The sequence below is a fragment of the Sphaeramia orbicularis genome, chromosome 14, assembly GCF_902148855.1.
Source record: "Sphaeramia orbicularis chromosome 14, fSphaOr1.1, whole genome shotgun sequence".
Classification (NCBI taxonomy): domain Eukaryota; kingdom Metazoa; phylum Chordata; class Actinopteri; order Kurtiformes; family Apogonidae; genus Sphaeramia; species Sphaeramia orbicularis.
The window spans coordinates 42462272-42475799 of record NC_043970.1 but is presented as its reverse complement, the minus strand read 5'-3'; the positions used below and the strand labels follow the sequence as shown (position 1 = coordinate 42475799).

The window sequence follows — 13528 nt, the reverse complement described above, 5'->3', positions numbered from 1 at the left end:
TGAATTGTGGTGAAAGAGAATGGCAATTCTCGTATGAATCGATTTTTTGGCACACCCCTATTCGTGACAATAGAAATTCTCTGTAAATGCACGAACAGACGTGTGATGTTTGTTTGTTCGACAACAGTTTGCTGCATTCTTGACTTCATGTAGTTCAATGAATCTGGTGATTGTTAAATGATTAGCTATTTGCTTTATTAAATGACAGAAAATAGTGAAAAATGACGACACTTAAAGATTAGATCTTCAGTGTCTTGCTGGTCTGAAACCTAAAATATATTTCAAAAAATTAAAGCACTAAGAATGAAAGAACAAAGATTCAACATATTAATTAAAAGGTAAATAAATAAATAAAAAAAACTGTTTTTTAAAAAAGCACAAAAGTAAAGAAAAAAATTAACAAAATAACTGACAAACGAAGAAATATGAACAAAATAAGCCATTAATGAAAGCTATTGTAGAATTTTTTTTAAACTAACCAAAAAATGACTACTACAAAACGACCAAAAAAATGTATTTAAAAAAATAAACAATTACGTAAAACATAAATCAAAGAAGCATGAATGAAGAAAAAACAACGGGCAAAGAATGACAAAATTTTGTAAAAATGAAAATTTAAAATATGAACAATGATAAAGAAAAACAAACACATAATAGAAAATGGCAAAAAACTAAAGTTGTGAATAAAAAAAAAATTATGAAAATAATTTCAAAATGAAAAAAATTTACAAAATAAGCAATAAGTGAAAAATGGCAGTTAGAAACAAAATAAAATAACCATTAAATCAAAAGCATGAACAAAATTACAAAAAATTAAAAATCACAAAATTAAGAAAAAATGTGGAGGTTCATTTTTGTTTTTTGTTTATCTTTTTTGTGTATATTTTATTTATTATTATTTAACACTCTTATTAAATAATATTAGTTCCTTTGTTGGGTTTGCACAAAAATAAGGTTGTGATGTTAGTTATTAACTAATAGAATATGAACATTTGATCAGGATCTTAAACTTAATGTCTGTAAAACATAATTTAAGTTTGAACACAGGAACATTTTGTGATATAGCATTAGATCCTGTTGTGATCAAATAAAAATGTGTTTAGTATTTGTGCAGATTTCTGGTGTAATTCAATGCTTCCCAGAAATAATTATTAAAAAAAAAGAAACAAACAAAAAATTGCCTTTTTAACATATGATATATCGTATTGTGATCCCAGTTAAGGCTGTAAGAAAATATCGGCTCTGCAATATATCGCAATATTTCATTTCACATTCTACTGTTTCGATATTAAAAAGTACTGTATCGATATTTATAGGTATTTATTGAAATGCAGATATTGTGGAGGTTCATTTTTGTTTATATTTTATTTATTATTTAACACACTTTTATTCAATAATGTTAGTTCTTTTGTTGGGTTTGCACAAAAATAAGGTTGTGATGTTAGTTATTAACTAATAGAATATGAACATTTGAACCGGATCTTAAACTGTAATGTCTGTAAAACATCATTTAAGTTTTAACACAGGAACATTTTGTGGTATAGCATTAGATCCTGTTGTGATGAAGTAAAAATGTGTTTAGTATTTGTGCAGATTTCTGGTGTAATTCAATGCTTCGAGGAAATAATCATTTAAAAAAAGAAACAAACAAAAAATTGCCTTTTTAACAGTATTGTGATATATCGTGATATATCGTATGGCGATCCTAGTATTGTGGTTTGTATCGTATCACCAGGTTCTTGCTAATGCACACCCCTATCTAAAACAGTGCAGTGTTTTCTCCTTGTTGGAGTCAAACACCAAGCTGTTTAACACTCTTTCTGCTGCTCCAGCTGCTTCTGTCAGAGGCTGTGATTGGCTGAAATCAAGACGCAGTATCATCTCAGCACGCCGAGCTGAAATTAAACCCTGAGGTGACAAGTTAACGTAGCCAGTGATACATTTCTAACGACTGTTGTTGAGGGATTTTCTCGGGTAAATACGATCCACGGTGACAGATTAAGTTTCCCCTTCTCTTGTCATGTGTATAAAACACCGGGGCTGCCCCCACTCCAGGGGACCGCCGCTCACAGCCTCCGGTGAGCTGTGATTGGCTGACAGGTTCTGGGTGTGTCAGCGAACGCCACACGATACGTTACCTTTCCCGTCGGCTACCAAGGCCTTTCCATTCTTCTTCCATGTGACTGTCGCTGCAGGGTTGGCGTCTGCTGCAACACATGTTCCCACCTGAGCCAAACAGAAACAGAGCAAGAGAACGTGTGGAATAAAACAGATGTGGGAACAGGCGTTTGTTTTCCAAGACACTTTTAATTAGTTCAAACTATTAAAAGTGAAAAAGCTTGACACGTTTGACATCAAGATGAGATTCTCTGCTTCGACTAATGTGCATATTCATTAAGGTGACGCGTTTAGCTTCGTTTATTTTGTGTTAGTTTCATGCTCATTATGACTGTTTGTGAAAAATGTTCTTAAACTGGTTTAACCTTCGATAGCAGGGGTGTCATTTTAGTTCAGGGGCCACATTCAGCCCAATATGGTTTCAAGTGGGTCAGACCAGTAAAATAATAACAGTGAAAAAAGTAAAATTACATTATGAAAATGTTTATATAAACAAAGTTTCCTTAAAAATCTGAATAACAACAATAAACTGGGAGTACAGATTTTACCCTCAAACACCTGAAAGCATTTACTGATCTAAAATGTTTAATAACTATGAACCGCTTTGAAATAATTTAGGTAAAATGCAGTTTCCCAGTATTTCAGTGATGTCAGATTTGTCTTTTTTGGACACATACATCATCTCTGAAGTGAATATGGAAACACCGTATAGTTTCACAAATGACAGTGGTTGCAGATGCTTGTTTTTATGTCTGTTCAGTGATTCACACTGGAAAAAATCTAAAACTGACCAAATGTATTTTTCTCATTTCTAGTCCAAATATCTCATCACACTTAAAAAAAGACACAATCACCTAAAGAGTAACTTTTCAGTCAGATATAAGAACTGATTTATAGACAATAGATCTGGAAAATCTTATTTCAAGAAATCTTACCAAGACAGTTTTCACTTGTTCCATTGGGAGATTTTTTTGCATGAATTAAGAAAAAAAAAATCTTGAATGCTATATATCTTGAATTAAGCAAAAAAAATCTTGAATTAAGTAACGAAAAAATCTTGAATTAGCCAAAAAAAAAAAAAAAAAATCTTGAATTAAGCAAAAAAAAATCTTGACTTTGAAAAAAAAATCTTGAATTTAGCAACAACAAAAAATCCTGAATGAAGCAAAAATCTGCCAATGGAACAAGTGAAAATTATTATCTTGGTAAGATTTCTTGAAATCAGATTTTCCAGATCTATTGTCTAAAAATCAGTTCTTATATCTCACTTAAGTTACTCTTTAGGTGATTCTGTCTTATTTTAAGTGTGATGAGATATTTGGACTGGAAATGAGAAAAATACACGTGGTAAGATTTAGATTTTTGCAGTGTATTTTGCTGATAACGTCCTATTTTCTTCAGTTTTCTCTGTTTGGAAATAACCTCTGAATTGATTCCAACACGGTCAGTGAAGAAATAATGGATTTTCACTGAAAAATGCAAAGTGCAGGTGATAATATAACGATAAATAGTAATAAATTACTTGTTAATGGTATAAATAGAGAAAAAAAACCACAAATCGTTCTAGGCTTTAGGGTTAAAAACTGCTAAGAAAGCTTTGATGCGGTTCTAGTAGTAACATGGGTGTTTTTTTATTCAGAGGAGGAACCCTGGGAGAGAAACTGTGCCTAAAAATCAGCAGAATTGCAGTCAAGTCAGTTTCCGGGAGAAGAATGTTGGATGAAGTACGCCAGAAAAACAAATAAGTGTTTGACTGAGAAATGAATGAGTCTTTCTTTTCATAAGCACACAGGGTGATTGTCTCGCTCTTACATCTTCAGGACTGAAGGTCAGCGGCGGTAGCGCAGATACGGTATGTGTGAACCAGATAAAGTGTGAGTCATAAGAACATTCCTTCTCCCACAGCTTTGCTTCATATCCTGTACTGCAGGCTGCGCCGCAGAGTAGAACGTGATTCACCACAAACATGTTTTTCTTTGCCTCGGGCCGTGGATCCGTACAATGTTCAGCCGGTAGTCACTGTTTTAAGTGTCAGCACAAACTAGCTCATTCTGTCTTAAATTTCAGGAATTTTACAATGTATGATCCCTCTGGTTGATTAAATAACAATAAGACATCGGCGTGTTATTGCATTTTTATGGTTTCACACATGAATATAATATAGCATTAATATATACATCATATCATAATCATGTCATGTATTTCATCCGGCTTGTGTACATTTTTTACAGCGTAGAATAATGAAAAGAATAAAGGAATAAGATATTGTAGTTTGTCTCAGATGCATTGCAGGAAAGACTTCATATAACAATTATTACTATTATGTAACACCATGTTTTATGTGTATATGGGGCAGTCATGAATAACTCTCAGACTTGATTTAGAAGCACAGATCGGGCTTCTCTATACATCCATTATGTAAAAAAAAAAAAAAAGACAATTTCTTAACAGAGTTCAATTCAGTATATGATTTAAAATGCAAAAAGGTGAGACCATTAAAGTTTAACAAGGCTGACACTGTCGGGGGTCGACACCAAGGGTATACCCCCGAAATCCCCCCAGTCCTCTGTTATATGGGTTCTTCTATGAATTGGCAGGGGCTAAAAATTCAAACCAGATGTAGACTAATGATATGAAGCAAGTTTAGAAGCACTTTGGGTCTATTTTAAAAAAGAAATACTTACTGAGATGTGTCTGAGCCTATTTTGGCTGTTTTTGAGTACTTCTGATGTTGCCTTTATATACAGGTTGACACAAAAAAATGGGAACTTTTTAACAATCCAGTAAAACCAAGAGTGATGGAAGAAAAATATTTTATTCACAGTAATTGAAACCTTAAAACATGCCATTTAAGAAACAATGATGGAATTTTCATTTTCTAAAAATTACTTCCTGTAGATGGCGTCCTCCTGTACGAATGCATTCTTGAAATCTGCCATTGAGATTCCTCATTGACCGCTGCAACATCTCAGCTGGGATACTGTGAATTTCATCCTGAATTCTCTGTTTTAACTCATCCAGAGTTCTTGGTCGAGTCGTGTACACTTTACTCTTGAGATAGCCCCACAAGAAAAAATCACAAACGGACAAATCTGGCGATCTAGGGGGCAAGGGAACGTTACCCAATCTTGAGATCACACGGTTACTGAACAATTCTCGCACAGCCGCCAATGGTTACTAAAATGGGGGTGTGTTTACTTGCTCAAGGTCACTGTCTCGCAGTGCTGCCACTTGCTCATGTCTGCCAATACGCACTTCCAAAATTCCCGTTTTTTTGGGTCACCCTGTAATTTTTAAAAAATGAAAATTCCATCATTGTTTCTTAAATGGCTTGTTTTAAGGTTTCAGTTACTATGAATAAAATATTTTTCTTCCATCACTCTTGGTTTTATTGGATTGTTAAAAAGTTCCCGTTTTTTTGTGTCACCCTGTACTATATAAAGAAATGTTTACTATACCCATGTTTGGTATCTTTTTTTTCTATCTTATCTGTCTATTATTTTTTCACTTTAACCTACTATATCAACACAAAAGGACTAAAAACGCACAAAAAATATTAAATCCGATATGAAAAATGTATATAATTTATTGCATAAATAACACAAAGATGCTTAATGAACCTTTTCTAAGACTGTAAAAGTGAATATTGGTTCCAAAATATTAGGTATGTAAAATTAAAATTGTAATAATAAAATAAAATTGTAAAATTGTAATAAATTAAAACTATACTCAAATTTGACATAAAAGTATATCTTTACATAGGCATTCCCCATTTAGAACATTAGAACATGACTTCTAGAACATTAGACCCCCATGCGTGCTGGGCTGGTCCAGACCCATGCCCACATCCACATGAACCCTTTGAACATCATTCCTTACATTAGGTCCATTACTTCATGGAACCGAACAAAGCAGGTCCACTCACTGTTCATACAGAGGTGGACCTTACAGACCCTGGAGACCACACTGGACCTCAGAGGTGGACCTTACAGACCCTGGACACCACACTGGACCTCAGAGGTGGACCTTACAGACCCTGGAGACCACATTGGACCTTACAGACCCTCAAAACCACACTGGACCTTACAGACCCTGGAGATCACATTGGACCTCAGAGGTGGACCTTACAGACCCCTGGAGACCACATTGGACCTTACAGACCCTGGAAACCACACTGGACCTTACAGACCCTGGAGACCACACTGGACCTTACAGACCCTGGAGACCACACTGGACCTTACAGACCCTGGAGACCACATTGGACCTCAGAGGTGGACCTTACAGACCCTGGAGATCACACTGGACCTTATAGACCCTGGAGACCACATTGGACCTCAGAGGTGGACCTTACAGAACCTGGAGACCACAGTGGACCATACAGACCCTGGAGACCTCACTGGACCTCAGAGGTGGACCTTACAGACCCCTGGAGACCACATTGGACCTTACAGACCCTGGAGATCACATTGGACCTTACAGACCCTGGAGACCACATTGGACCTTACAGACCCTGGAGACCACATTGGACCTCAGAGGTGGACCTTACAGACCCTGGACACCACACTGGACCTTACGGACCCTGGAGACCACATTGGACCTTACAGACCCTGGAAACCACATTGGACCTTACAGACCCTGGAGACCACATTGAACCTCAGAGGTGGACCTTACAGACCCTGGAGACCACATTGGACCTTACGGACCCTGGAGACCACATTGGACCTTACAGACCCTGGAAACCACATTGGACCTTACAGACCCTGGAGACCACATTGAACCTCAGAGGTGGACCTTACAGACCCTGGAGACCACATTGGACCTTACAGACCCTGGAGACCACATTGAACCTCAGAGGTGGACCTTACAGACCCTGGAGACCACATTGGACCTCAGAGGTGGACATAACAGACCCTGGAGACCACACTAGACCTGACTTTTAATGTATGCGGAAATCACCAAAAATAGTCACTAGCCCAATAAAGGGTTAAACACTTTCCAAACTGTAGCACATCTCACAGGTTTAGAAGTAGAACATCCGCAGCCATTATAATGACACATAATTACCCTTTTATCACCTAGCTCTGACTATAATAACCCCGCTTCAGAGTTATGGTAAAAGGAAAATACTAGAATTTGCCACAATGCAGAGGATCTGTGTGATGATCGATGTGAATGTAAGATCATTTTGACTGCATGAACGGGGGGGAGGTGTTGCTTAAGGCTTTCTTTTTTTACAAAGAATGTTGGATAATGCATCTGGGAGGAAGACGGCAGCCAGTGAATCGTCCAGATCATCTAAACAACAGAGCAGATCTGGACATTGTATTTGGACGGGAGCCCGAACCAGTGGTTAGTCATTTAAAGTAAAGTCTCCACATGGACCTACAGTACGTTAAAAGCTCTTTGTGTTTGTGTGGACTCACAGACGATGGATGGTTGCATGGGGATTTTTTGTTATCTGACTCTGACAGCACATTCAGGCTATCTTCTTTCCTGCTGTGGTGGAGTTAAACAGCACTGCATTTTCCAGACTCTCCATTAGATCAAACCAGATTCTACTCGGGAAAGTTTGGGTTTGTTTAAAGTAGGGTACATATGGAGGTAGATTGGTTTCTTTATTATTTAATCAAAAGGAAAGTTGCCTTAACCAAAAAAAAAAAAAATTTTTCAATCAAAGAAAAAGTGTTCAAATGCATTTTTTGGGTCTCAATTTTTTGCATTCAAACACTTTTTTCTTTGATTTAAATGTTTTTTAGTTAGTTTTTTTTTTTTTTTTTTGAAGTGAAGATTTTTTTTGCTTGAAATTTTTTTTTTTTTTGATCGAAGTGAAGTGTTTTTTGGATTGAAAATATCTTTTTTGATCAAAGTGATATTTTTTTGGATTGAATAATAAAGACACAAAAATCCTACACCTAACATGGCCCAAATACAAAAAAGATGACTTCAATCAAAAAAATACTTTTCAATCAAAAAATAATTCACTTCAATAAAAAAAAAAAAAAAAAAAACAAACTTTTCAGTCAAAGAAAAAAGTATTCAAATGCAATTTTTTGGGTCTCAAATATTATCATTTTTTGCATTCAAACACTTTTTTCTTTGGTTAAAATGTTTTTGTTATTGAAGTGAAGTTTTTTACATTGAATTTTTTTTTTGACTGAAGTGAAGTTTTTTGATTGAAAATATATATATATTTTTGATCGAAGTGATATTTTGGGGGGATTGAATAATAAAGATACCAATATCTTACCCATAACATGGCCTAAATACAAAAAAGATGACTTCAATCAAAAAAATAACTTTCAATCAAAAAATAACTCACTTCAATAAAAAAAACCAAAACTTTTTAATCAAAGAAAAAGTGTTCAAATGTAATTTTTTTGGGGCTAAAATTTTTTTTTGCATTCAAACTTTTTCTTTGATTAAAATGTTTTTTTATTGAATTTTTTTTTTTTTTGTTAATTGATTTTTTTTTTTTGACAGAAGTAAAGTTTTTTTGATTGGAAAAAACCTTTTTTTTGATCAAAGTGATATTTTTTGGGATTGAATAATAAAGACACAAATATCCTACCCCTAATATGGCCCAAATACAAAAAAGATGATTTCAATCAAACAAATAATTTTCAATCAAAAAATAACTCACTTCAATAAAAAAAAAAATCCTTTTCAATCAAAGAAAAAAAGTGTTCAAATGCAATTTTTTTTTGGTCTGAACTATTTTTCTTTGATTAAAATGTTTTTTTGATTGAAGTTTTTTTTTATTGAATTTTTTTATTTAAGTGAAGTTTTTTTTTTTTTTTTTTGATTGAAAGTATTTTTTTTTTGTTAACTTTCCTTTTGATTAAATAATAAAGAAACAAATCTACCTCCATATATACCCTATTTTAAACAAACCCAAACTTTCCCACGTAGAATCTGGTTTGATCTAATGGAGACACAAATCTATCTCCACAGATATATAACGTCATACACTGACTTTAAAGCACTGGTATTTTGCATCAGAGGGATGTCAAAGCTTCTGTCAGACTTCTGTAGCCTCTCTGAACTGTCAGCTCCATGTTACATAATCCTCATTCCTGTTGGGCTTTTATAGGATTGTTAATAAATGCCCACAACTCAGCAATTACCTCAGTGTCTTTCTTCCCTGTAGTTCGCTCAAGAGCAAAACAAAATCATCCACTGTGGTGTTTTGCATTTCAAGGGACTCGCAATCTCCCTCCAACCTACTGGCATTTTCATCCGCACAGTGATGGACGACAGCGTTATGAGTGAGCGACCAGAATTAAAAAACATTTCAGATCCAAGCTGGAGAAGCCCAAAGCTGAAAATAAGCAAAGGCCAAAGCCGCATTGTTATTCTGGTATTTATCATGGGGATGTATTGGCCTCTTTGCAGGGCATTTCTAATGAATACGGGCTTTAATTAACTCTGTTATTCGATGCTGTCAAGACAGTGAGAACATTGACTCATTGCTTAGAAGAAACTATTAGCCTTAAGCTGTTAACATGAGGTGTCTGTCAGCGCTGACGGTACAGTTATGTGGAGTGATCCATCACTCAATCCAATCAGTTCAAACTTATATTTAAGTACTGGATAAGGGGTTTTTTGTTTGTTTTTTTGTTACTTTATTTTTATTGTTTGAATTTTGTACGATACAAACACAAGGGACATTTGGGATACACTGACCTTAAAATACCTTTGTGACTAACAGTTGGACAACTGTTGTATCCCAGAGCAGTTTTTACAGTGTACTGCAGTGTTTTTCAACCTTGGGGTCGGGACCCCACGTGGGGTTGCCTGGAATTCAAATGGGGTTGTCTGAAATGTCTAGTAATTGCTAAAAAAAAAAACCCAAAAAACTTATGAATAAAAAAATATATGGTGAGTTGACAAAGACAATCCCAATCTATAAAAGATATGACAAACTATGAGTCTGAAACTGAAGCACTGTGGTTCTGTTTATCTGTCAAATGTTCATTGCGGTCAGTTTCAGATGCTGCAGCTCTTTCATAATTCATAGTTTGAGTTCTTGTTTGTTCAGTATTAATTGTCAGCCTTGTAAATCTAAGCTGGACTGACTGTACATATTCTGACCAAGGAAAATCAAATTCTCCCTTTGAGCAGTAATCTACACCTGGCTCTTCTGCCTCCGTCCACAATAATATACATTATATAGACTAAATGTCATCTAAAATTAACATCTATTTGCAAGATAGTATCGCAAACTATTACATGATCAAAAACAAATTCATTTTAGCAAAAATTTTAATAATAATAATGGATTGGATTTATATAGCGCCTTTCTAGACACCCAAAGCACTTTACATTATTGACCCATTATTCATTCGCTCTCACATTCTCCCTCTGGTGGTGGTAAACTACTAGCCACCATTGCCCTGGTGGGCAATGGTGGCTAGTAGTTTCTGACCAAACACCAAACATTCATACACCAGTGTGGGTGGCAAGGAGGATGAAGTGTCTTGTCCCAAGGACACAACGGACTAACGAGGAAAGAGCGGGATTCGAACCACCAACCCTTTGCTTACTGGACGACCCGCTCTACCAACTGAGCCATGGCTGCCATGGACTTAAAAAAGTCTCTGTTTTGAATGTCTGGGGTCGCCAGAAATTTGTGATGTAAAAATGGGGTCACGAGCCAAAAAAAAGTTGGGAACCACTGGCGTACTGTCTCCAGTAGCGCATGCAAAATCCTTATTTAAATAGGGAGGTTTGCAAGACTTTGCACCTGTTGTAGTTTGTGCAAGTAATCTTAGTAAATCACCCGCAAACCACGGTTCAACCCCACACGCAAGATTCTAGATTGCGCACACAAAATAGTACACAGAAGTTAGTACACGTAAATAAGCACACGCAAATTAGCACATGCAAATTTGTACACGCAGATTTGGACCTTAGTTCCATGTGTGGTCGCTTCACTGCTTGTTTGAACCCAGATGTGGACACACCCAGTATTGAATGATGACACTTTCAGTTTCTGAGTGACTAAATAAACATGCTAAGTTGATCCCAGTTTGTCCACAGTTCATTCTCTAATGAACAGTGCTTCCCTCTTTAATATGAAGGTAACCTCAAACCAATTCATTTAATATATCTACAAATATACATATTATTCTGACCTGTGTGTTTTTGATGGTGCTAAGTATAGATTGGGTCATTATCTGTCATCATTATCCATCATTATTATTATCATTATGATGATATTCTGTTCATGCTTTCTTTTCTTATATTCATCATTCTATAGGTCTCATGTATTTTATTTTATTTTATTGTAATTTTGTTTGTTTGTTTTGTTCCTTCTCTTCTGCCCATTTTACTCAGTTCTGGTTCTAGTTATTGTAACCATTATAATTATCAACATGGTTGTTATTGTTTGTATTATTGATATTTTCTTGTGAGGGTCTACGCCACCTTCTTCTTTCTTACCCCCCCCCCACCCACCCCCCCACCAACGTCAGGTCTGGCATTGAAATGTGGTTCAACAAAACTCATAATAAAGACAGTAGAATCAAGGGGAACCTCATATACTTTATGAAGTTTCCTTTGACAAAGCAAATTTGTTCAGCGCCAAAAGGAGCCGGATTACCATTCTGCTGTTACGATGATGGACAAGACAAATTGAAAAAAAAAAAAAGCATAAATTATCCCAAAATGATGCAAGTTTAGACTGCATAAGGGTTTATCTACATGTATACACCATATCTGAGCAGGAATTGACATGTGACCAACCTGAGTAATGACAGCATTCGTAATCTGCAGCAGATACAGTCCAGATAAGCACATGACGTACCACTTATCATACGAAGCACGGGGGATTTGACGCTACAGAAAGGAAAATTGCCAACTTTCATGGTTGACACATGACACGGTATCATTGATTTGATTGTCTATGGATGAAAGCAGTGACGACACAGTGATGGATATCTTCAAGCTCCACTTTTTTTTAGCCTTTTTTAATCAGAGCTGACCAAATCTGATCAGATAAACAGGAATCATCTGTCCTGATGCTGTGATAGGCCAGTAGCTCGGATAATTACCCCGTCTGCCTCACATGGAGCTGCTGATCGGCCTACAGCGCCGCAAAACGCTTTCATAGCTGTGAAAATCACTCCATTCAGGTCATGTTGAAGCTGCAGACACATCCTCACTCTCAGAGACAGTTATGATGATGCCAACCTCTGCAAGTTTCTGGTATGTAGTCATAATATATATATATATATATATATATATATATATATATATATATATATATATATATATATAAGTATTTTCACGGTCTGATACTTCAGCAGTTTTACCACAATTGCAACTTTCCTGACTTGTGAAATTATCTCTAAAACGGAACAAACTAAATGATGCATAAGTCAAACAGGATTAAAAAAAGACTGGTCTCTCACTATTGACTGTAATAACTTTTTTTAGTGTAAGGTCCTATGCGACGCATCCAAAAGAGACAGGACTTCATAATGTTTTACTGCAAACCACTGACTACTGGGCTTTTTTGCCTTCTGTCGTACTCCATTGTTGCCACGACTGCATTGCATTATGGGACATTTATTCTGGCAAAGTGTGCATTGAGTGCATACTGTAATATATACCTGGAAACAGAATGCAGTTCATTTTATTTATTATTATTATTATTTTATTTATTTGTCTCAAACTTTGAGGTAAAAAAGAAAAAACAGCTAAAAACCAATAAAATCAAGAAGTCAATTACATATGCACCCATCAATGGTTATTAATCACAGAAAAAATAACGAAATACAAGAAATTTAACAATGTCATGATTCTGGACGTACTTAAAGGTGCGGGAGACTTTTGTGACCAATTTTTCATCAGATCTGTAAAACCTCAGTCATAGCCTAAGTATCATGAATCTGTAAGTCTTTCTGTGATTACTCACCTGAATCTCTTGCATTGCGGTGAAAAATTTCGAAGTGCCATCCACCATAAACAAAATGTGTGTTTATGTTCAGAGCCGGGAGGGAACTGGGGCATCTTAGGAATTTTGTCGCAACGTGCATTGTGGGAAACAGAGGCTCGTGCAGCCACCTGACAGTGGCAGCTGCTAAAGACATGAGGCAGAAATGCTGCCGCTGCAGGCAGCTGTGCGAGCCTCCGTTTCCCACAATGCACGTCGCGACAAAATTCCTAAGATGCCCGAGTGACCTACTGGCTCTGTTCGTAAACACACATTTTATTTATGGTGGATGGCACTAAGAAATTGTTCACCGTAATGCAAGAGATTCAGGTGAGTAATCACAGAAAGACTTACAGATTCATGATACTTAGGCTATGACTGAGGTTTTACAGATTTGATGAAAAATTTGTGACGAAAGTCTCCCGCACCTTTAAATACTTTACTTACTATTTTCACATGTTAGTGTAGAACTTA

General features: G+C 35.9%; 1 protein-coding gene across 1 annotated transcript in view; it reads right to left on the bottom strand.

Annotated features, from left to right (window-relative positions):
* Positions 1-13528, bottom strand: part of alcama (activated leukocyte cell adhesion molecule a) — a 255318-nt gene that overhangs the window by 71830 nt on the left and 169960 nt on the right. Inside the window, 1 exon segment of the mRNA XM_030154323.1 lies at positions 2139-2226. Coding sequence (XP_030010183.1) covers positions 2139-2226 — 88 coding nt within the window.